We start from the raw sequence: 25514 nt of genomic DNA, 5'->3' as shown, positions 1-25514 counted from the left end.
TAGGCTACAGAAGCCAGTAAGGGACAAAGAATCACTCGACCACCATTGTGTCTTACTGCCGCTACTAAAACGCTCGCTCTTTTGAAACAAAACTCTCCATTTAAAAGGGTTGGTTAAATGTTTGTACCATATGACAATCAATGTCTTTCCAAAAATAATTTTGAACTTGTTTGGAATATTTTATGGAAATTAGTGCCTTTTAAGTACCTGGGATAATTAACAGTAATTTATACAGGTAGTGTCTTTCCACCTATTATCGTCTCTAAAGACTTACTGATAAAGTAGCTGACAATTGATCACTTCCACACAAGTCTGACATATTTGACGTTCTTGTCCGTGAGTTACAATTTTCAAATGTGCTCCCAAGTGCTGTTCTTCTTGCGACTTTGGCATAGATTTTTTTTTAAATTCAAAAAATGTGAATGGTTTCAACAGTGAGGTTAGAAACATCAAGGTCCTCAAGCTTTCCATGTTTGTTTCTGACAGCTTAGGGAATCTTCTGCATCTAGGAGCTCTTCAAAAATAGGACTGGTGAGGAAGAAATTGTGGATTCCGAAGCAGGCTGATACTGTTGTAGCCTGGTCCCCCCCCCCCCCCCCCCCCCCCCCCCCAAGATAGCAAATGAATACATCATAAGCCATGGCAAAAACATTTTGAATTCCAGTAAAATTAGCTGAGAAACTGCTAAATGTTCTTTCAGCATCATGGCAAAATGTGTAGAATAGTCACAAAGGCTCTCCGCACTGCCAAAGCTGACTCTTTCTCCTCTGTTCTCATCCTCCTAGATCTATCTGCTGCCTTCAACACCGTGAATCATCAAATTCTCCTCTCCACCCTCTCAGGGCAAGGTGTCACAGGCTCTGCACACTCTTGGATTGCATCCTACCTGGCAGACCACTCCTACCAGGTGACATGGAGAGGTTCTGTGTGTGCACCACGTACTCTCACTACTGGTGTCCCCCAGGACTCGGTTCTAGGCCTTCTCTTCTTCTCTCTATAAGTCATTTGGCTTCGTCCTATCCTCACATGGTCTCTCCTATCATTGCTATGCGAATGACACTCAACTACTTTTCTCCTTCCCCTTCTGACACCCAGTTGGTGACACGCATCTCTGCATCCCCGGCAGATATCTCACCACCTCAAGCTTAACCTTGACAAGACGGAGCTGCACTTCCTCCTGGGGAAGGCCTGCCCGTTCAATCACCGTTGACTTCTCCATAGTGTCGCCCTCCCAGAGTGCAAAGAACCTTGGCGTGACCCTGGACAACACCCTGTTCTCTGCAAACATAAAACCAGTGACTCGCTCCTGCAGTTTCACGCTCTACAATATCCGTAGAGTACGACCCTTCCTCACACAGGAAGCGGCGCAGGTCCTAATCCAGGCACTTGTCCTTTCCCATCTGGACTACTGCAACTCGCTGTTGGCTGGGCTTCCCGCTTGTGCCATCAAACACCTGAAACTTATCCAGAACGCTGCAGCCTGCCTGGTTTTCCACTTTCCCAAGTTCTCTCATGTCACCTCGCTCCTCCGCACACTCCACTGGCTTCCAGTCGAAGCTTACATCCACTACAACACCATATCTATGGAGCAGCAAGAGGAACTGCCCCTCCCTACCTTCAGTCTATGCTCAAACCCTAAGCCCCAACCAGAGCACTCCATTCTGCTACCTCTGGTCTCTTGGCCTTCCCACCCCTACGGGAGGGCAACTCCTGCTCAGCCCAGTGCAAGCTCTTCTCTATCCTGGCACCCCAATGGTGGAACCAGCTCCCCCCAGCTGGAATCAGCCCCCCCCCCCCTAGCTCTGACTCTATTGATACTGTAGCTACTTTGAGGAACAATGTACCTTCTATGCCTGTGATATGTGGTTGTCCCACCTAGCTATCTTAAGATGGATGCTCTAACTGTAAGTTGATCTGGATAAGAACGTCTTCTAAATGACTAAAATGTAAATGTAAAATGATTAACTATCAAACTGCACATTTTTCTCTCGGACCCATGGAAATATGTGTTGGATTGTAGGGAATTAGCTTTAAAAGAGCAACATTTTCTCTCAGCCTTATAGCAAAATGTGTGGAAATGTCACCACTCTCACATTAATAGACAGAGCTATGGATGGACTAACCATCCAAGGTATCGAAATAGAGCTTTAACCATAGAGATCCTATTCTAATTCCTAATTCTATGTTTTGAGGCTATACCGTGTTGGTTTTCTTTTACATTGTTTACAAACTGGAGTAAAACCAGCTTATACTTTGGTTTCTGATGGGGTACAGCAGATGTACAAACTCATGAGACATTTATAAGTTATATTCTTCAATAATTCATTGATATATACCATTAATTTATCAATCCAAAAATGAATGTAGCAACCAATGATTCTAGCTTGAAGGTGAATACTGTCCTGTTTTTCTGTCTGTTACCTACAGCCAGCGCTTGGGAAGACCAAGTCTAAAGGGTTGACATGTCTTGGACCTGATTTTGTGTACGGAACTGTTGCGACCATCCAGGACGGAGGAGTCTTAGAAGGTAGGGGGGTGTGCAAAGTGGCCATCCTGCATCACTCAATTGGGTGTTAATCTACACATTGGGGGTGACAAAATAATTTCTATTACTATGAATCCTCCTTTGCATCCCTTGTGGTCCATTATTTTCTTTAACCCCAGACTTAGCATTGATAGGTGTGTGGAACCCCTCCACAGCCCACAATAAAAAAAATAAAAACTCCACAGCACATGGTACAAACAATCTTGGATATTATTCAGGCACACACACGCTGGCTGCACTGGAGAGGGCTGGATTGTGACGGCCATAGCAGTGTCATATGGCCAACTATTTCATTACTTAGGGAATAGGGTGCCATTTGGGATACAACCCACGTGTCCCCAGTACCGTCAGCCCTGATGTCACAGTGTGTTTGGATGAGAAAGCGTCCCCTCAGGCAGCCGGCCCTCCCTGTCACTCTTACTCTTTTCACCAGCTAAACTGTGCATGTCCTCCTCGTCCTTCTCTAGCTGGAGAATGATAATGATGCTCTTCCGTCAGCGGACAGACGCCGGGGAATGTCAAACTCTCTCCTGAACCCCCACCAAACCAACCCTTGAACCCCCCTCCAGGCCCTCGCCACTCACACCCAGTGGAAACGTCTCGACTGTCAATCGTGAGCCGCTCTAAGTGTTTAAACACTCAACTCTCTCAAATACCCCCCCCCCTTAGATCTGTCACTACCCACTAGACAGAGAGCGCTCTTTTAAAAATGGCATAAAAAAAAGTGTGAATTTCAATAATTGTGACAAGGATAACAAAGGCTCACTGTCAGCGACGGTGGTAACGACACCTGGGGAACACACCTCCATATTGTCACCGAGACAGAGATGACTGAGAGAGGGAGTCAAGCGCCATATGGAGATGTCACCGTCTCGCAACTAATCAAAACCCCTCTGATGGAAATTGGTGTTGCAATGAGCTGCTTCACAAAGAACAGCCTTGTTCCAACTCTTTACACAGCTATAAATATTTCAGGAAAGACATTATCTACTGTACGTGAGCGATTGATCTATCTTTGCATAGTTGTAGCTGTGTAGACACCGCCCAGCTGGCACATTTGGTTCCTTTAAAGTTGTGTGAACATATGTTTTTGGATTTCCATTGGTTGTGGGATCGAAGCCAACGTTCTGAGAAAAGAAGTGAAAATATCACCTGTTCTGGGAGCGTTTATTTTGAAGTTGCAGGGAGGTTCTGAGAAAGTTTTACTGTGAGGTTTTAAATAAGTCTTTTAATTTCACTGCTTGCTTATTTTGGGTCAACTTTTTGGAACTCCATGCACAGATAGGACACATGAAAATTGATTTCCTTAGGCATTAATCATGCAAACACATGTATTTTTTATTGTGACACAGCATCAGTGAGAACCTATGATGATCTGTTCTCTATCCATGGAATTAGTCCCCTGTGACACCAGTATCCATACATACCAGCTCCAGCTAGCATGTCATGTTTATTTTACGCACACAAAGCTGTTAATTTTAGTATATTCAAACAGCCCATTTCAAAAGAAACAAGCACTCATTAAGATCAGGTGTGGTCAATTGTATGTATGGCCAAAATCCCTGAACACACTTAACAAGATAGAGGATAGAGAGTTTTGTCTTAACGTTCGCAAAACAATTTGAGAACATGACTTTAAATATAACCATGACGAAACCTGTAAGAAACGTTATGCTGAAGTACTGAAATTCCCAAAGAACGTTTCTTAATGCTCTCTAAACTATTTGAGAACATTCCCAATGTCAAAACAGTTGGAGAACATTAACAAAAATGTAAATGTAACCATGTTTGAACTTTTAGGAAACTTTGTTAAAGTTATGAAATAAGAACTTTTTTTTTTTTGTGAAGTTCCTTGAATGTGCTGAGAATGTTCCAAAGCCGAGCAACTATCCTGCACTATTCCCAGAAAGTTGTGGGAAGGTTTTATGCAAAATAACCATAGGACCACTACACTCTCACCAAGCTCCAATAAATATATGGTTCTCAGAATGTTATGTGCTAGCTGGGTATGCTTTGTACCTGTAAAATAGTTCAATTTGATTTCCATTTCAAAGACATCCGTAGGGAATTTGTCTTGGATGAGTTGATAAGGGTGTGTGTGTTACGTTACGGCCTTATTCTAAATGTCATATCAGTTTTTATTTTTAATAAATTTGCTAACATTTCTAAAAACCTGTTTTTGCTTTGTCATTATGGGGTATCGTGTGTAGATTAATCAGATGAAATGATTATATATTTTTTTTAGAATAAGGCCAACGTAACAAAATGTGGAAAAAGTCAAGGGGTCTGAATACTTTCTGAATGCACTGTACTGTGTATTTCCAAACTATGAGGTTTTATCATTTATTATCATAATGCCCTTTTAGTGTAAGTGCTGTTCGAAAAGCCTGCCTGACATTTCAGCCTGTTTTGGTGGGATGGACTTTGTAGTATAAATTGGTTAATAGACCAGAACTCTAAACGTCTCTGCCAATAATTTTCCTTATTACCCTCACAACTCAGACCACTCCCAGACAGTCCTAGCAAAATTCTTGCATGAGAAATCAACTTTTGTGTATTTTTACCATTTTAATTAAGAATCACCGTAAGATACGTAATTGTTACCCAGAAACTATTTGATATTGAGATTTTAAAAAATGGCTGCATTAAGATCTTTTAATAACAAATTTGACATTTGTTTTTAGGGGGGAAGTAACTGTTTGAAGTATATATGGGGAAAATATTGGGGGTGAATCTTTCTTATTTGGTTTTGTCAACTTGATTATATACAGAAAGAAAAACAGAAGTAAACAAATAAATACAAATAATAACAATATATTAGATAAAAATAAATAGTAATTGCGTGTTAGAGGAGACACTGTGAATACAGGCCCTGAACTCACTCTCTGCCGTTGTGTTATGCCCTACTCTCCCAGCCTTGTCCAACTGGCACACACAGTCCCTACCCACCAGTGGCAGTAGAGGCCACTCCAGGAGGCCTGGGAAGGACTTTGTGGCTCTGAACTGCGAGGGGGTGAAGTCTGGCCTGGTGACTGCCAAGGAGCATTATCAGTACCGCGCCACCCACGACAGGAGACAAGCCTCCCTTGCCAGAAGGGGCTTCCGTGTCCCTGTGCCCCCTCGCATCCCCCCTGACACTACCTTTGGCATCTCGACACAGTGAGTGTCCCACTTTATTTGATCTGATGTGGGGTTGTGTTAAAAATGACACCCGATTCCCTATCTAGTGCACTAGATAGGTAAAAGCAATAATGTAATTTCAGACTCAACTTCTCTCATACTGGAACAGGGCATCACAACATGAATGGAAGGAAACTAGGACTATAATACTGTGGATGGCCAATTTGCTAACATGTTCTATCCATTTTCATTGAGATATAGCAGTAAATCTTCTCTACACTGTTTTCATTTTGACAAGAGGTGAATTTGCCATTGCACTCCTTAATGTGAGCTGGATAGCCAGCCGACGCCTCCACTTAGCTAACAAATCAATTTGTAGCTATTATGCACAACGGCACAACTTGTATAGAATGTGCACGCTGTGCTCTGTAGCGTACAGATATCTCTCCACCAAAGCTTTATACGTGTCTGTCTCCTCTCAAGGGAACAAATGTTTGAATTCACAGCAGCAGTGGATATGTTATTAATAGATCTCAAGCAAGAGATCCCATTGAAATAATGAAATCACAACCAGAGCAACATGAATAGGTGCCAGCATTTATTTAGCTTAATTCCCTAGATGAGGATCTGCTCTGTGTGTTCATAAGGAAAAATCCGAACACACATAGATACGAGTAATTGATAAATGGCTAATCCAGTTGTTTTCAACTGCAATGTTGTGTCTTTGGCATCATTAAAAGTGAAGACTGTTATTTTATCAAATCAATTTTCTGTAATTATTATTACGTGATTAAACTAATCATGTAACTGTAATTAATTAGGAAGTCGGGGCACCAAGGAAAATCTTCAGATTACAAAGTTATAATTTTCTTAATATAACTCTTCAGATATTTAAATATCTGGTAAATGTGTCTTCTTATTAATGAATTATCCTTTACCTCACGTCAGTCTCATTCCAAACGTTAGTAAATTGTTGGTTATCTGCATTGAACCCAGCCTTTGCTATGAATCATTGTCTTAATAATTTATTTACTAACTAACTAATCACAGAAATACACAAACAAACAAACAGCAGATCTGTTACAAACAAATGATAGGGAAGATTCCCTAGTGGGCTAAGCCCATATGACGGCTTGGTGGACAAAGGGAAGTGGGTGTGGAATGAGCGAGAGCGGGAAGGACAAAAGGGATCACTATACACACAGTTGACAACTATATTAATTGAAATGCTAATCCTTTGCACATGAACGCTCACTCATTCTGGAATAATTGCAATCAATATACACTGCTCAAAAAAATTACGGGAACACTAAAATAACACATCCTAGATCTGAATGAATTAAATATTCTTATTAAATACTTTTTTCTTTACATAGTTGAATGTGCTGACAACAAAATCACACAAAAATGATCAATGGAAATCAAATTAAATCAACCCATGGAGGTCTGGATTTGGAGTCACACTCAAAATTAAAGTGGAAAACCACACTACAGGCTGATCCAACTTTGATGTAATATCCTTAAAACAAGTCAAAATGAGGCTCAGTAGTGTGTGTGGCTTCCACATGCCTGTATGACCTCCCTACAACGCATGGGCATGCTCCTGATGAGGTGGCTGATGGAGGGATCTCCTCCCAGACCTGGACTAAAGCATCCACCAACTTCTGGACAGTCTGTGGTGCAACGTGGCGTTGGTGGATGGAGCGAGACATGATGTCCCAGATGTGGGCCGGCAGGGTAGCCTAGTGGTTAGAGTGTTGGTCTAGTAACCGGAAGGTTGCAAGTTCAAACCCCTGAGCTGACAAGGTTCAAATATGTCATTCTGCACCTGAACAAGGCAGTTAACCCACTAGGCCGTCATTGAAAATAAGAATTTGTTCTCAACTGGTTAAATAAAAGGTAAAATAAAAAATAAAAAAATGTGCTCAATTGGATTCAGGTCTGAGGAATGGGCGGGCCAGTCCCTAGCATCAATGCCTTGTGTTGTTTAAGTGTTCCCTTTTTTTTTGAGCATTGTATATTTACGCCCAGGGGTCGTCATGATCTCTGTTAGATTCGTCAGTCTGTCTGCTGGAGAGTCAGTTCATCCGCATCTCTTTCGCTCTCTCTATTTCTCTGAAGATCAAAGTCTTTTGTGGTTGGAATATCTACTTCAGAATTCCATTCAGAAATGTTCTCATAGAATAGGTGTTTCGGCAGTTGTTGGTATCCGCATCCCAGGTTACATACTAACTAGTCTGCAGCTAGAAATGATCTAAGATTTGCTCTTATCCTGTAGGGATCGATAGTCTCAGAGTTGAACTATTTCCAGCCATGTAGCCAATGCTCCATTTGATTTATTTAACCTTTATTTAACCAGGAGGGGCTCATTGAGATTTAAAATATATTTTTCAAGAGCGTCCTGGCCAAGATAGGCAGCACCAAGTCTTACAAAAATTACAGACAAACATCATGAAAAACTACAAGTAATCTAGTAAAAACTATAGCAAAATCAAAAACAGCTAATTAAAAACATTGACAGGTCAGGGAATCAGTCTCAAGATCATTCATCAGTGATTTAAAAATACCAAATCGGGACAAGTTCTTCCATTTTTAAAGTATTTTGTAAGGCGTTCCAAGACGATGGCGCAGAGGTACTATGCTTCTTCCTGAAGCCTGATTGGTACATTAATAAAATATAGTTAGTAAATAAACTCTTTTAGCTGTTCACTCACAAGGGTGTCAAGTATTTTCACCAGGGGTGACAGCTTTGAGATTGCCTATAATTATTTAAAAGAGTTGGATCTCCCCCCTTTTAAAAGTGGTAGGACAAATGCTGATTTCCAGATCTTTGGAATTTCATTACATTCCAGGGTTAGATTGAACAGATATGTAAGTGGTTCAGCTATGAAATCAGCTGCCAGATTTAAAAAGCAGGGATCCAAAAGATCAGGACCTGCAGGCTTTCTCTGATCTAAGGATTTCAGGGCCTGCACTGAGAATGGCAAAAAGCTAAAAGTTTGACCAGCTCTCACTGGTTCATCCACACAGAGTTGTACAGAGACAGAGAACACTGAATCAAACAGCCTACCAGATGATACAAAGTGCTCATTGAAACAATTCAGCATTTCAATTTTGTCATATACAGCAACAGAGTCCTTCAAAACACATGACGGTAATTCATTAACATTACTGTTACCAGACAAAGCCTTCCAAAACTTTATAGGGTCATTCAGGTTATCAGTGGTAACAGACATAAAATATTCATACTTGGCCTTCCTGAGAAGAAAATAACATTTGTTTCGTACTGCCTAAAAATAAGCCAATCAGCATCAGATTATTATTTCCTTACTTTAGCCCAGGCTAGATTATGGTTGTGAATAATACAAAACAGCTCAGAAGAAAACCATGAATTATCCCGCCCTTTAACCCTGAACCTGCAGAATGGGGCATATGTTTGTTTACTATTTGGACAACACCATCATAAAAACAAATCATGAAAGAAAGCCTGCTCATTAAAACTCTTCAAATTTCTCTTACGAATAAAACATGGGTTTGTCTTACGAACCTTAGTATTTCTAACAACAGCACAATGGTCCCTTAAATCATTACAAAAAACACCAACCGCAGAATATTTATGTGGTATGGTTAGGAATTCAATAACTATTCACAATCACAGCTCACGCTGTGGGTTTGCTTAGTCCTGGTACTCAAACCTGTGCCACCTCAGCTGACACAGAGGATTTCCTCAGGAGGGGATTTTATTCAGGAGGGGATTTTATTCATAACAGTTGAAAAGGCAGTTCTATGATGCCTGATCATGTCTGTGCTCACGGGGGCGGACAATTGACTTAGTTAAACTTTTAAATGGTTACATAATTTCACAAATAGTTTCATTTTTACTCATTCATTTTATACAACGGAGGCACCTGTATAAACAGAGTTAGGGTAATGTGGCTGTATTGCATTTCATGAGGTCACAAACATGAAACAAAACGGACCGGGTCGTAGCTGGTTTCTCCACCGACTGTTTACACATTCTCCAAAATATGGATATTGTTCCATTCTCAAATTTTGGAATGTAGTAGAATTTGGCTGGAGTTCCTTTGTTCTACTGTGAAACTCTCTCACTCTCCATACTGCATGAAAAGGGTGAGAGAGTCTCTGCTAGGAATTTATGACCTGAGATAACAGAACCTGGGTGTAGGAGAGAGTGAGAAGCCATGATCTATACCCAGAAAGGGCCACGTCATGACAGCCCCCCCCCCCCAGTGGTTTGGATCTTGTGATTATCCTCCAAGTTACAAATCAACATTAAAATAATGACCACGTGATATCCTGTTTGTAAATCATCGTTGCAGTCCCCCTCTTGTGGTTGAACTTGGTAGGCTCTCTGAAAACATAGCAGTCCACCACAAGGATGGGCAGTGTATGTCCGGTTGGTGATCACCGTTGCGGTCCCCCTCTAGTGGTTTACCCTGGTAGGTTTCCTGGAAGCTGCAAAGTACCACAGGAATGTAACATTGTAGAAAACCAATCAATTTGGATATTATTTAAAATATCCACCTGAAAAGGTAAATCTGGCAATTTCAGTGAAATTGAATGAGACATCAATATCCAATCAATTGATTGGCTGGATATCCTAAGTACCCACTTTTTGAACGTGATCCACGTTCGGGTTTCACCTAATTCTTTTTCCAAGAAATGTACTGACGATTCTTCACCACCAGGTGAACACTGAACACTGATCGCATAAAGCTGAAATCCTGAAATTACAAAGGGCGCGACGCAAGGCAGAGGAATTTCAACGTGACACAGGAAAAATAAAATGCTGTTTTCCCTTTGTTAGCTGTAGCATCTAGTGCTAAGCTAATCCTATTTGTACAAAAATGTCACTTCCATGCACAAATTAGGGTGGTTTTACTTATGTCATTCATTTCAAACCATTTCTCTGTGTTATTTTCTGTTTTAATCGGAACGTGCGGCAAACAACGAAATGCACACCGTGTTCTACTCGCGTGGATTCCGTGCTTCATGGGATGTTCAAAGTTTCGGATATTTTTTTATAACCCAACCCTGATCTGTACTTCTCCACAACTTTGTCCCTGACCTGTTTGGAGAGCTCCTTGGTCTTCATGGTGCCGCTTGCTTGGTGATGCCCCTTGCTTAGTGGTGTTGCAGACTCTGGGGCCTTTCAGAACAGGTGTATATATACTGAGATCATGTGACAGATCATGTGACACTTAAATAAAGTCTACCTGTGTGCAATCTAACTAATTATGTGACTTCTGAAGGTAATTGGTTGCACCATAACTTATTTAGGGGCTTCATAGTAAAGGGGGTGAATACATGCAGTGATTCCACCTTTAAAAGTTGCGAGCTTACAGCTTCATTGCTCCATACCACCACAAGGGGGAATTAGAGCACTCATTATGCATTTGGGACCCAAGGTTTTTATATGACCAATCATATTGAGTGGTTCCATTGACAAATTTGATGCGAGCCACCCGTACTTGGTAACTTTCTTCAGCAAAGATGGCTCACAAAACAGGACGACGGAAGCAAATGTAAGTCTTATAACGTCATAACGAGTGAAGCAAAAAATTTACAAGCTAGCTAAAGCATTTCATGCAAATTGAATGTACAATTATGTAAGCTTGCCTTGCAATGCAGCTGAACTAACATAGCTAACTATTTACTTGCTTATTGTGTAGTGGAGGATAAAAATAACTGTATGCCTATGGATGTGTAGCTAGCTACAGTATGTAGCCGATCTGTGTATGGACCTTAAAATCTAATATTCATACCAATCTATGAACCTCAACCTCATAGTTGTTGCATCAACTTCAAGTCTGAATGGTATTAATGAAGCCTATGGATAGAGTAGAATATAATAACTTTATTGTGCCAAGGATGCAAGTCCTACATACATTTGAAGTCGGAAGTTTACATACACCTTAGCCAAAACTATTTCAACTCAATTTTTCACAATTCCTGACATTTAATCCAGTTAGGATCACTACTTTATTTTAAGAATGTGAAATGTCAGAATAATAATAGAGAGAATGATTTCTCTCAGCTTGTATTTCTTTCATCACATTCCCAGTGGGTTAGAAGTTTACATACCAAATACTAATTGAGTGTAGCATTGCCTTTATATTGTTTAACTTGGGTCAAACATTTCGGGTAGCCTTCCACAAGCTTCCCACAATAAGTTGGGTGAATTTTGACCCATTCCTCCTGACAGAGCTGGTGTAACTGAGTCAGGTTTGTAGGCCTCCTTGTCACACTTTTTTTCAGTTCTGCCCACAAATTTTCTATAGGATTGAGGTCAGGGCTTTGTGATGGCCACTCCAATACCTTGACTTTGTTGTCCTTATGCCATTTTGCCACAACCTTGGAAGTATGCTTGGGGTCATTGTCCATTTGGAAGACCCATTTGCGACCAAGTTTTAACTTCTTGACTGATGTCTTGATGTTGCTTCAATATATGCTTATCATTTTCCTGCCTCATGATGCCATCTATTTTGTGAAGTGCACCACAACATGATGCTGCCACCCCCGTGCTTCACGGTTGGGATGGTGTTCTTCGGCTTGCAAGCCTCCCCCTTTTTCCTTCAAACATAACAATGGTCATTATGGCCAAACAGTTATACTTTTGTTTCATCAGACTAGAGGACATTTCTCCAAAAAGTACAATATTCGTCCCCATGTGCAGTCTGGCTTTTTTATGGTGGTTTTGGAGCGGTGGCAGAATGCGTCTCCTTCCTGAGGGGTATGATGGCTGCGTGGTCCCATGATGTTTATACGTGCGTACTATTGTTTATACAGATGAACGTGGTACCTTCAGGCCTTTGGAAATTGCTCACAAGGATGAACCAGATTTGTGGAGGTCCACCATTTTTATCGTAGGTCTTGGCCGATTTCTTTTGATTTTTCCATGATGTCAAGCAAAGAGGCACAGAGTTTGAAGGTAGGCCTTGAAATACATCCACAGGTACACCTCCAATTGACTCAAATGATTTCAATCAGCCTATCAGAAGCTTCTAAAGCCATGACATAATTTTCTGCAATTTTCTAAGCCGTTAAAGTACATTCAAGTTAGTGTACTTCTGAACCTCTGGAATTGTGATACAGTGAATTATAAATGAAATATTCTGTCTAAACAATTGTTGGATAAATTACTTGTGTCATGCACAAGCCGACTTGCCAATTTTGTAAACTTCCAATTTCAACTGTAAGTAATTTTCTATTAAGGTGTCTTTACTTTTACTCAAGTTTGAGAATTTAGTACTTTGTCCACCACTGCAAATAACCTATAATTTCCATTCTGCGGAGCATTAAAAAAAATTAAGAGACCAGAGTAAAAATTCTCAGAACCTCCCAGCAACCTAAAAATAAACCCTCCCAGAACAGGCAAACTTGTAATTTCTGTTTTCAGAATGTAAAAAAAACTTTCAGTTTTACCAGTCTAGAAACTTATGGCTTAATTCTCACAATCAATGTGAAACGAAAAACATACGTTTACACATCTTACATTCACAATAAGTACTATGAAGCATTCACAGTCAGTACTATGAAGCATTCAGTCAATATGAAGGATTCACAATCAGCACTATGAAGCATTCACAGTCAGTACTACGAAACACTCAGTCAGACCTATGAAGCATTCATAATAAGTACTATGAAGCATTCAGTCAATATGAAGGATTCACAGTCAGTACTACGAAACTCAGTCAGTACTATGAAGAATTCACAGTCAGTACTATGAAGAATTCACAGTCAGTACTATGAAGAATTCACAGTCAGTACTATGAAGAATTCACAGTCAGTACTATGAAGAATTCACAGTCAGTACTATGAAGAATTCACAGTCAGTACTATGAAGAATTCACAGTCAGTACTATGAAGAATTCACAGTCAGTACTATGAAGAATTCAGTCAGTACTATGAAGCATTGGTGTAGCGTAATTTATTTTTTAGGACGTCATAATTTCTAATTCAAAGTTTTGTAGGAATACCTAGGATAGGATAAGTAATCCTTCTCACCCCCCTTTAAGATTTAGACGCACTATTGTAAAGTGACTGTTCCACTGGATGTCATAAGGTGAATGCACCAATTTGTAAGTCGCTCTGGATAAGAGCGTCTGCTAAATGACTTAAATGTAATGTAAATGTTGTACCGACAGGTGTAGAATAGGGCTATGCATAACATCCATCCTCCAATTGCAACGTCTGCTTATGCCCACACGTATTGTCTCAAGAAAAAATATTATTAATACACTGAAACACCAAGTTAGGCATAGGCCTACCTAATTTCAAAATAGTAAATGATAATCAATCAGTTACATGGGAATATGCATTTATATCTTCTTGAATTATTGTTTCATGAGAGAATTAAAGCGGATGGTGTTAACAAACTATAAGCCTTTCCTGCCTCCTGGTGCGCGCGCTGTTGAGTTTGAGAAAAAAAATTGTACTCTTCAGATAAGAAATGTGGTGTTTTTGGTGTTACATTGACAGTATATGCTATTATTTTCGGTTCTGTTATGTAAAATACAATTATATGACCTTGCGAGAGATCGATTCAGCTTTTATCTAAGTTTGCTAAACGGCACCATATTTGAGAAGAGAGAATCTTCTATTTGTAATAATAATAAGTGATGAGTAGGACTATTAGGCGTAGGCAACAGATCTAGATGATGAGAGCAATTTTAAGCAATTTGAGCGCCCGTCACCATGTGATCACATATCATTCTGGGTTCTGATACACAAGAGGGGGAGTTCTACTGGTTTGGCCCACTCAAAGTGGTCAAGCCTTCGATGCAGTGGCGGATTTAGGTATAGGCGACATGGGAATCTGCCAAGGGCGCCTGCACAAAAAAAGTCAGAATGCTGACATTTGCATGATCGGTTTTCTATTGCCCATTTCTCATTTGCACGTCACGTCAACGATATCATGTCACAGTGTGGGACTGTGGGTCAATTAATCTTGTCGGAGTGGGCGCCCTGATTCTAGTTTGTGAGCTAGGCAGGCTACTGCCTGGGAACGTCTCCCACTCAGAAGTATGAGATGGAGAGGGGGGCGGAGGTAGGTTGACCTCAGGTCCCCCCACTGGAAGCCTGAGGTACGGGGAGTGGGAGAATCTATCAAATAGCGCACCTCTAACTTTGTACAGTACTAATGCAATTAGTAAAATCAGTCACACTACGAAATGCTACTAAATAAACCACAAATCATTCATAATACTGTGAATATATTTTTGCAGATAGCAAGGAGAGGTGAGGGGAGTGGTGATTGAAGGAAGATATCTTGCAGCCTGCTGGCTCCACCCCCAAGCCTTATATGGACTTCCTGCCCCAACGAGGCAAGCTGATGGATAATTAAGCCATTGAGTGCTTTGAGATAAAAGAGGAAGCGGACTGCACAAAAAGGGAGAGGACCGAGATGGAAATGCGTGTTATGGAGCGTGTGAATTATCTGTACGATTACCCGTGTTTGGTTATTGTGGAAACCCCACACCCTTGCCCCTACTACATGTGGTGGAGAATACGGGCATAGCAAACCAAGCTCAATAACTAAACAGACACGGAGCATAATGGAAGCATTGGTGAAACATCTGGTGGAGGCGAACATAATGCAACAAGCTATGCATTGGGTGCTGCTGGAGGAACAGCATCAGTAGACCGCTCTTGGCTGAACTCAGCCAGCTGACAGCTGCCCATGCAGGTGCAGCAATGCCTCGTCCCAAAACCCAGTATGTTTATACTGAAACTGACAGGGGCTGACAACATCGAGGTTTAGCTCCAAGCCTTCGAGAGGACGGAGGCTAGGGAGAAATGGCCCCATGAGCGATGGGCCAGCCTGCTATCACCCTTCCTGTCAAGCACGGCACAAAATATCTATCAGGATCTGACTGCTGACCAGGCGACGCATTACAAGGGGCTGGAAAAGTAAATCCTGCGCCGGTATGGTTCACCCTGATTAGCAGGGCGCAAAGATTTTATGATTGAGTGTATGATGACACAGCCCCCCCCCCCTGACCACAAATGCATGATGTGATTAGGCTGGCCAAGAGCTGGCTAACTGCTGAACCACTGACGATCACGCCCATCGAGAAAGTGGTCATAGATCAATTTCTACACTCTCTCCCGTTCTAAGCTAAAGAGAATGCAAGCCAAATTAACCAGCAGAAAGAGGATCAGCTAGTGGAACTGGTGGAAGGTCAACAGGTGGCTTTGGAGGTCCTGCACAGAGGACAACCACAGAAGGCTGAGCCCTCAGCTTTCTCCAACGATGTTGTAAGCTGGAATCATTGAAGAGTGAGTGGTGTAGCCCCATAGTGATGGTGCAGAAACCAGACGGCACTATTCACTTTTGTAATGATTTTAGAAAGTTAAATGAACTCTCAAAGTTCGCCTACACCATGCCCCAACTTAATTAACTAATAGAACGGCTAGGGACCGCCCGATTTATCAGCACGCTCGACCTGGCGAAGGGTTATTGACAGGCACCCTTAGCTCACGAGGTTAGGGAGAAAACTGCTTTTGCCACCCCTGATGGGCTGTCCCACAACAGGAAGCTGCCCTTTGGGTTGCATGGGCCCTGCCCACTTTCCAGACGTTGATGGACTGGGTTCTCCGTCCCCATCGCGAGTAAGCGGCGGCCTACCTCTCAATGTAATCCATGGGAGCGAGTGGGAGACCCATCTAAACCAGGTGAGCGTGGTATTGCAGGCCTTACAGGGGGCGGGCGGGAGGGGATGTGTAAAACCCAGGTGAAGAAAGTGGAGGCAATTCGGGACTGGCCACACGCCCTCACGTTTATGGGGTTGACTAGTTACTACCAGAGATTTATCCCCCTCCCTAGCCAGCCCCCTGACAGATCTGACCAGGAGCTGTCTGCCCACCCAGGTGACGTGGACAGAGGAGACTGGGAAAGCCATCCAGGGCCTAAAGGGAGCCCTGTGTTCTGGACCCGTGCTGGTGACGCCGGACTACTCCAAACCACTGCTGGTACAGACCGATGCGTCTGAAACGGGTGGGTGCCCGTCCTATAACAGCTACAAGAAGGTGAGGAACACCCAGTTGTATACATTAGTCGGAAACTGTTGCCGAGGAACAAAGATATTCCACTATGGAGAAAGAATGTCTTGTGATCAAGTGGGTGCTGGAGACTCAAACCACTGGTTTGGATGTCACGGAATAAGGACAGTAACGCCCGGATCACTCGCTGGTTCCTATCCTTACAGCCCTTTGATTTCTCTGTCGTCCACAGATCAGGTGCAGCCCATGGAAATGCGGATACCCTCTCCAGGAGGGATGCTCTAGGGAGCTGGGGGGGATAAAATGCTCGGGGGTGCAGCCCGCTGGCTCCACCCCCGAGCCTTACATGGTCTTCCTGCCCCTACGAGGCAAGCCGGTGGATCTTTAAGCGCTCAGGGATAAAAGAGGAAGCGGGCTGGACAGAGGGAAACGCGTGTTATGGAGAGTGTGAGAAGCGGGAGAATTATCTGCACGATTGCCAGTTGTGAACTGGTTGCTGGATCCCCTCGTGTGCAAATATCCCTAATAAATTCCCCCATTTCCATTCTAGTTGTGCTCCCTGTGCGTGTTTGGTTATTGAACTTGGTGACGTGGAAACCCCGCACCCTTGAGCCTGCTACAATATAGTAACATTTTTTTCTGGTTTGTGCGAAATCGTTAAGAATAATATAAAACCAGTCTGCACACCACCAAGGTGAATTGGTTTAGTCTTGACTCTTGGTTGACAGTGTTGGGGGATGGGTAATGTATTGATGCTCGTGTGCCAAATCAACACATTTGTTTCTATTAGTCTTTGTTACTACTTTTTTATATTTATGAGTCTTATTTTTATATTTATATAGTTTTAAATGTTACGATTATTTATCCGCCAGAGAGAGAAGAAACCACCATTTTACCTTCCTATAGGCTGCTGTAGCCTACATATTTATTTAGTTGGTCATTCTATCATTTTCATGGAATTTTAGTGGTAATTAAATATAATTTGAGAATCTATCAGAATTAATTTCAGAAATATTTTTACCAGGTCCATGTATTCTCAAATTGAAAAAATGAGCGAGCGTCGCTCCTCCACACTTCAGCAGCACTACATTCCTGCTATGAAGCATTCACCACCAGTACTATAAAGCATTCAGTTAGTACTATGGAGCATTCACAGTCAGTACAATGAAGCATTCAGTCAGTATTTAGTCAGTACTTTGAAAAGCATTGCAATGTTGCTTTTTGTTCTATGTTGCTACGTCTTTCTTGTCCTATGTTGCTATGTGTGTGCTCACTGCTCAATGATTGTCTATATTGTAATTGTTTTCAATAACCAGCCCAGGGACTGCAGTTGAAAATTAGCCGGCTGGCTAAAGCGTTGATTAATGTGGACTGTCCCTGTAAAAATAAACTCATACTCAATGCTGACATGGGTCTGGAGACAAATTATAGAAATATAAAGCCCATCATCCACACACATTCTTTCACTGTACATTTTGATATTTGGAATTGGTTTAAGAAAGACATTATGGAAGTGGACGTGTTAATTGCTATTGTCTGATCCTGCTGGCTCTCACAAGACAATAGCTACTGGCTGAGAGCGGAGGCTGGGAATGGAAAGGAGTGGGAGGGCATGGAGTGGTAGAGGGACTATGTGAGAAAGAAAATCTATTCATTGAGATCTTTGCCTCCACCATCATGTGACAAGGGATCTCACATCACATCCTAATTGTAGTATACGTTGATACCACAAAACTCAATTTTCCATGGCAAAAAAGAAAACTCGAAGCAGACTAAACAAATGTGACTCTGGATGACAACAGAAGGCTGTGTGTTTGGAACTTTAGCACTCTTTTGCTCAACAAATAAGGCTGATATTCAGTTCAAGTGCATTGCCCTTCACTTTTAAAGGTAATTTACGATTGGCTGACATCAAGCATTTACCATGAATGTGATCTCTGCGAATGTCAAGGAAATTATCTTTAATAGGTACATCGCTGGTAGTGCAGTGCGCAGCGCTGCAACGGGCCTTTGAATGAATCCTGGCCGATGTCAGCTTCATGTTTTGTTTCCTAGCCATAATACTTCTGAGTGTTGCAATACTGGTGTGCAGTTTCTCTCCTACTCCGAGTATTTCCCCATCCCTATCTCTTTTTCCCCTCTTGGTGTCAGGGGAAGGTTATCTTCTTCTATCTTGATGCTTGGGCCTGTGTGAGGGGGCTGAGGCAGGGTCATGGGGAGGGAGGGGGTAACCATGACAGATAAAATCATGGTTCCCTGGGGACTTGTTTGTCCCCACACCCTATCCACCAAATGCCAAGGTGAACTCTAGTGTGCATGAGTTAGGATCCTACTACTGAAGCCCCCCTTCACCCATGCATATGACAACACACTGATTCTGATGATAACACACACAGTCCTAGAGCTATGTATTCTGAAGGAGGACATAACATCCTATAACAGTCACTCTACACTTGTGAATTACTCTTTACTCACACTTGTGAAATTGGAGAAGGAATGCTTACACTCCGTTCTAGGTGGTCTTATTTCCGCCATGATAGAAAAGAGGAAAGCTCAGATTCAGGCAGACAGGACGGGCAGGGACCAATACTCTCTCCTCTTCCCCAGACCAGGCTGCTTGTAGCGGGGCTCCTGTAGCACCCGTGTCCAACTTTATTAGGGCCTCGTGGAGAGGGGATGAGTGCAGGGGCATGTGGCGTACACTAACGAAGCAATAAAAGTCACCACGGGGGATGGAGCTGGAGGGGAGGGGCCTGCAGGTTACCAGTGCCAAGGCAGGTGTTAATTGAGACTTCCCAATCACTCATATTACCTCCGTATTGCACACATCACAGAGCGAGAGCGAGATAATGGTGGGAGAGTTCCTCGGATCCTCCTCCATGGTAATAGGTTCTGCGTCCCATATGGCACCCATTTGGGCCTTGTTCAAAAGTAGTGCACTATTTAGAGAATACCCACTGTGCACATCAGATTATTTCAACATCAATTATTGGATAATATTTGGTATTTGGTTGATCAATGAGATTCCAAACTATATTCACCCACTCAAAAAGACATCCAAAAGTTGAATTTCCAATCTGTTATCAGTATACATTCAACCATCTAAAAGCACAACAAAATTCCAATGGAAAAACAAAGGTGGGGGGGCTTGCTGAAGAGTTTTTGCTGAGTTTTTCTCTGCAAATATAGGAGTAATAATGGGCAAGTTTACACATTTTATGGGTGGAGGGGGTCAGGGAATGCTGCAGCACCCTCAGCACCCCTACTTCCTGCAGCTATGCCTGCGACAACCTATGAATGCTGCTGTGTCTTGAACATGCATGCTTTATATTATTACATCAGAATAAATGTATGGTCTTAGAGGGGGAGATCCTGAGGTCCATCGTCGTGCCATCACCTCGTGTTTCAGCATGATAATACACGGCCCAATGTCATAAGGGTCTGTACACAATTCCTGGACGCTGAAAATGTCCCAGTTTCATGGCCTGCATACTCACCAGACATGTCACACATTGAGCATGTTTGGGATGCTCTGGATTGACGCGTACGACAGCTTGTTCCAGTTACAGCCAATATCCAGCAACTTCGCACAGCCATTGAAGAGGAGTGGGACAACATTCCACAGGCAACAATCAACATGCAATAGAGATGTGTCGCGCTGCATGGAGATGTGACACTACTGACTGGTTTTCTGATCCACGCCCCTACCTTTAAAAAAAAAGGTATCTGTGACCAACAGATGCATATCTGCATTCCCAGTCATGTGAAATCCATAGATCAGGCCCTAATGAATTTATTTAAATTGATAAACTGATTTCCTTATAGGAACTGTAACTCAGTAAAATATTTGAATGTGTTGCGTTTATATGTTTGCTCAGTGCAATACACAAATATCATTATCATAAGGTGCCAGATTACATTTAAACAAAGTTTTTTTCTGCCTATCCAAGCATACCTCGAGCTGTCTGTATCCTCCTGACTGGTGGATATTTTTTTAAAGAAACTAAATATGCTTCTCTGCTAAAATCTGGGTAAATTATTTGAAAGGAATGAGAGTCTTGTTCAGTACATTTAATAATTGCTTGCTTTTCTAAAATCTAGCAACCTTGCCAGCAGGTATGCCAGCAAAGATTGTTAGACAAGCTACTCTAACTTTGATAGCTTGAAATGTCTTGGTAGCTAATTGTGGTTGGGAGATACTTTTGTATAAACTCAACAAAAAAAGAAAGGTCCTATCACTGTCAAATGCGTTTATTTTCAGCAAACTTAACAGCTGTAAATATTTGTATGAACATAACGAGATTCAACAACTGAGGCATAAACTGAACAAGTTCCACAGACATGTGACTAACAGAAATTGAATAATGTGTCCCTGAACAAATGGGGGGGGGGGGGGGGTCAAAAATCAAAAGTAACAGTCATGCAGCTGGTGGCCACACCAGATACTTAAGTACTGCAGTGCATCTTCTCCTCATGGACTGCACCAGATTTGACAGTTCTTGCCTCGAGATGTTACCCCACTTTTCCACCAAGGCACCTGCAAGTTCCCGGACATTTCTGGGGGGGGGAATGGCCCTAGCCCTTACCCTCCGATCCAACAGGTCTCAGACGTGCTCAATGGGATTGAGATCCAGGCTCTTTGCTGGCCATGGTAGAACATTCCTGTCTTGCAGGAAATCACACACAAAACAAGCAGTATGGCTGGTGGAATTGTCATGCTGGAGGGTCATGTCAGGATGAGCCTGCAGGAAGGGTACCACATGAGGAAGGAGGATGTCTTCCCTGTAACGCATAGCATTGAGATGGCCTGGAATGACAACAAGCTCAGTCCGATGATGCTGTGACACACCGCCCCAGACCATGACGGACCATCCACCTCCAAATCGATCCCGCTCCAGAGTACAGGCCTTTAACGCTCATTCCTTCGACGATAAACGTGAATCCGACCATCACCCCTGGTGAGACAAAACCGCGACTCGTCAGTGAAGAGCACTTTTGCCAGTCCTGTCTGGTCCAGCGACGGTGGGTTTGTGCCCATAGACGTTGTTACCGGTGATGTCTAGTGAGGACCTGCCTTTACAACAGGTCTACAAGCCCTCAGTCCAGCCTCTCTAAGCCTATTGCGGACAGTCTGAGCACTGATGTAGGGATTGTGCATTCCTGGTGTAACTCGGGCAGTTGTTGTTGCCATCCTGTACCTGTCCCGCAGGTGTGATGTTCAGATGTACCGATCCTGTGCAGGTGTTGTTACACGTGGTCTGCCACTGCGAGGACGATCAGCTGTCCGTCCTGTCTCCCTGTAGCCCTGTTTTAGGCGTCTCACAGTACGGACATTGCAATTTATTGCCCTGGCCACATCTGCAGTCCTCATGCCTCCTTGCAGCATACCTAAGGCACGTTCACGCAGATGAGTAGGGACCATGTGCATCTTAATGTTTGTGTTTTTCAGAGTCAGTAGAAAGGCCTCTTTAGTGTCCTAAGTTTTCATAACTGTGACCATAACTGCCTAACGTCTTTAAGCTGTTGGTGTCTTAAAGACCTTTCCACAGGTGCATTAATTGTTTATGGTTCATTGAACAAGCATGGGAAACAGTGTTTAAACCCTTTACAATGAAGATCTGTGAAGTTATGTGGATTTTTACGAATTATCTTTGAAAGACAGGATCCTGAAAAAGGGACTTTTTTTGCTGAGGTTATATAGTGTGTGGACACCCCTTCAAATGAGTGAATTTGGCTATTTCAGGCACACCCGTTGCAGACAGGTGTTTAAAATCAGTAGATTGGCAGTAGAATGGCCTTACTGAAGAGCTCAGCTACTTTCAATGTAGCACCGTCATAGGATGCCACCTTTACAACAAGTCAGTTGGTCAAATTTCTGCCCTGCTAAAACTGCCCGGGTCAACTGTAAGTGCTGTTATTGTGATGTGGAAACGTCTAGGAGCAACAATGGCACAGCTGCGTAGTGGTAGGCCACACAAGCTTACAGAACGGGACCACCGAGTGCTGAAGCACGTAGCGCGTAAAAACAGTCTGTTTCCAACTTTGTGTCAACAGTTTGGGGAAGTTGCTTTCCTGTTCAGCATGACAATGTCCCCTGCACAAAGTAGGATCCATACAGAAATGGTTCATCGAGATCTGTGTGGAAAAACTTGACTGGCCTTCACAGAGCACTGACCTCAACCCCTTCAACTCTCTGCCCCTTCAACTCTCTGCCTTGTCCAGTCAGTGTGCCCCCTCCACAAAATTACAACCAACAGATATTTTTATAAAATAATTATGAAAAACCTGGGATTAAAAATGAAGTTTAGTAAATAAAATAAAAATGTAGAGGAAAAATCAGAGGGGGCACGTGCTCTTGTGCCCCCTATGGGCAAGATGCACATGTGTATAATTACAGTAGCCTCAAAATGTGGCTGTGGATGTGTTACTCATTTTAAGGTTGAATATTACACTAGTTTGTAAGATAGCTTTAACTTGGACCTCCCAAGTGGCGCAGCCACCTAAGGCACTGCATTGCAGTACCAGAGGCATCACTTATGACCCGGGTTCGATCCCAGAAGGTATCACTACCGGCCGTGATCGGGAGTCCCATAGGGTGACGCACAATTGGCCCAGCGTCGTCTGGGTTAGGGGAGGGTTTGGCCAGGGGGGCTTCACTTGACTCATTGTGCTCTAGCGACTCCTTGTGGTGGACCGGGCGCATGTAAGCTGACCTCGGTAGTCAGGTGTTTCCTCCGGCACATTGGAGCGGCTGGCTTCCGATTTAAGCAGGCGGGTGTTATTAAGAAGCGCAGTTTGGCGAGTAATGTTTCGGAGGACGCATGACTCGACCTTCGCCTCCCGAGCCCTTTGGGGAGTTGCAGTGATGAGACAAGATCTAAATTGGGGGTAAAAAAATATATATTTATGTACATATATTCTAAAAAAGATTGCCTTAACTTTAGGCTATTTACTGTACTACAAAAGTAATATCCAATTGTGTTTGGTTGACAATGCAACTAAATATTAACATTTAAAGGAGATATTTACATCTCAGCCCATTCTTTAACTTTTATTTTTGGTCGAGTTGGAGACGTGAATCCAACACATAATTAATAGGCTATTTATTGTATTTATTAATTTGGAATAAAGAAAAATACTGGAATTAAAGCGAGACTAATCAGTGACACAGATGAAACAATCCACACAGAAGATGAATCTCCTTGAAATGCTTATAATAGGTTGCGTTGACAACTAAACACATAATTCAATATCACTACATGTTATTACATTTGAAATCAACTGGAGCTTGAAACCCTAGGCCTATTGTATTGTCTATTTTGTTTATATTCTGGGTTGAATTGAAACAATAGCTGTTGAGTTTGTAAATGCTATATAGGCCTAAATAGCATAATTGATTATACAGTATATGAGTGATAAAGTATGGGCATATTTAATTTGCTTTGTTAAACCTACCCTCTGGCGTGACTTCGATAGCAATAATGAATCTATTTCCCTTTTTTATTCGAGATCCATTCTCAACAATCGTTCTCACCATAGCACATTGGTTATAGTCAGTGACAGATATAGCTAAACTGGGCTTGGTTCAAATCCTTTATGGGAAACCAAAGGGTAACTGTAGATAGATTAATTTTCCAGTAGGAGGTACTGAACAGCCTGTTTTTTCCTCATAGTGGATATAACGTTGAAGATGTTAAAGGTACAAATTAAACATTTTATACAAGATTTGTCTTTGTTGATATTTGGTTACCTTGATGACATAATACTGTGGTTGAAATTTTACCCTCAAAACAGTTTTCACTGATTACTTTTTTGAAACCCAATGTGTTTTCCATGTAAATTCCATGTCACAATACGCTGACAAATGACATTGAAACAATGTTGATTCAACCAGTTTGTGCCAAGTTGGTAGGAAGCAATTTCAGATGCAGCCACATTCACATTTTTCAGCTGCCTCAGAGAAAGACATCCCTCTTCTAGTGGTCCCCTAGGACAGTCAGTCAGGTCAATGTCAATCCTGTGTTTTGTCGTCTCAGGCCATCCACTTCCATCTGTGAGCTGCTGGAGCACAAGTACGCCCAGCGCTGGTTAGAGGAGCAGCAGGCCAAGGAGAGAGCCCTGGAGGAGAGGCAGCTCAACTTGGTGAGATTTGGGGATGAGTGGAGAGGAAAGGAGGCTGGTTTAAAGGTAGCCAGGAGCAGTGTTCTCCAGGGTTTGGGTCAATTCCGTTTTTAATTCATGGGGTGGATTCTGAAATTGCATATTGCTTCCTTATGAGCATTTTTCCATTCATGAATTGAATGTCTATTTACTTCCTTCATTTACTTTATTGAAAACTGAATTGAGCCCAACTCATCTGCACTCTGAATCCTGAAGACTGGCACACAAGGAAGGGGTTATATATATATATTATTTTTATAACCTGTTTTGGAGAAGGTATTACAAGCAATAGTAGTAAGTCGTACTTGTAGTGGTGGTAGAATAAGTATTTATATGTTCTATGTATGTCCATTTCTCTTCTGCCGTGGTTATCATTGCAGCCTAAGCTGGGCCGCATCCAGGAGACACGGACAACTCTGTTGAGGAAGAGTCGGTCGGTGCCCGAGTCCACCCCGCTGTGGAAGCTTCCCCGCTTCCAGCAGGTAAAAGCCCAGTACAGTAACACCACAGCACAGCTACAGGGTCACCAACACTCCAGCCTAGACAACCTAACCAGTATTATTGTAGTTGTTCTATTACCGTGCTTGCCTGTGTGAGTGAGTGAGAGAGGTGTATCCTGGTCTCCTGAAGGCATTTCTACACACAGTCCATAGGGAATCAGTGA

The 25514-nt window shown here is 42.4% G+C and overlaps 1 protein-coding gene across 1 annotated transcript in view; it reads left to right on the top strand.

Moving 5' to 3' along the window:
- The first annotated feature begins 1889 nt into the window (after positions 1 to 1889).
- Positions 1890 to 25514, top strand: part of cfap77 (cilia and flagella associated protein 77) — a 25457-nt gene continuing 1832 nt past the window's right edge. Inside the window, exons 1-5 of the mRNA XM_046332234.1 lie at positions 1890 to 1904; positions 2428 to 2527; positions 5461 to 5704; positions 24727 to 24832; positions 25231 to 25332. Coding sequence (XP_046188190.1) covers positions 1890 to 1904; positions 2428 to 2527; positions 5461 to 5704; positions 24727 to 24832; positions 25231 to 25332 — 567 coding nt within the window. The remainder of the gene's footprint in view (positions 1905 to 2427; positions 2528 to 5460; positions 5705 to 24726; positions 24833 to 25230; positions 25333 to 25514) is intronic.

This window comes from Oncorhynchus gorbuscha, unplaced genomic scaffold (genome assembly GCF_021184085.1).
Source record: "Oncorhynchus gorbuscha isolate QuinsamMale2020 ecotype Even-year unplaced genomic scaffold, OgorEven_v1.0 Un_scaffold_11:::fragment_2:::debris, whole genome shotgun sequence".
Classification (NCBI taxonomy): domain Eukaryota; kingdom Metazoa; phylum Chordata; class Actinopteri; order Salmoniformes; family Salmonidae; genus Oncorhynchus; species Oncorhynchus gorbuscha.
This window is presented reverse-complemented; position numbering and strand designations above follow the sequence as displayed.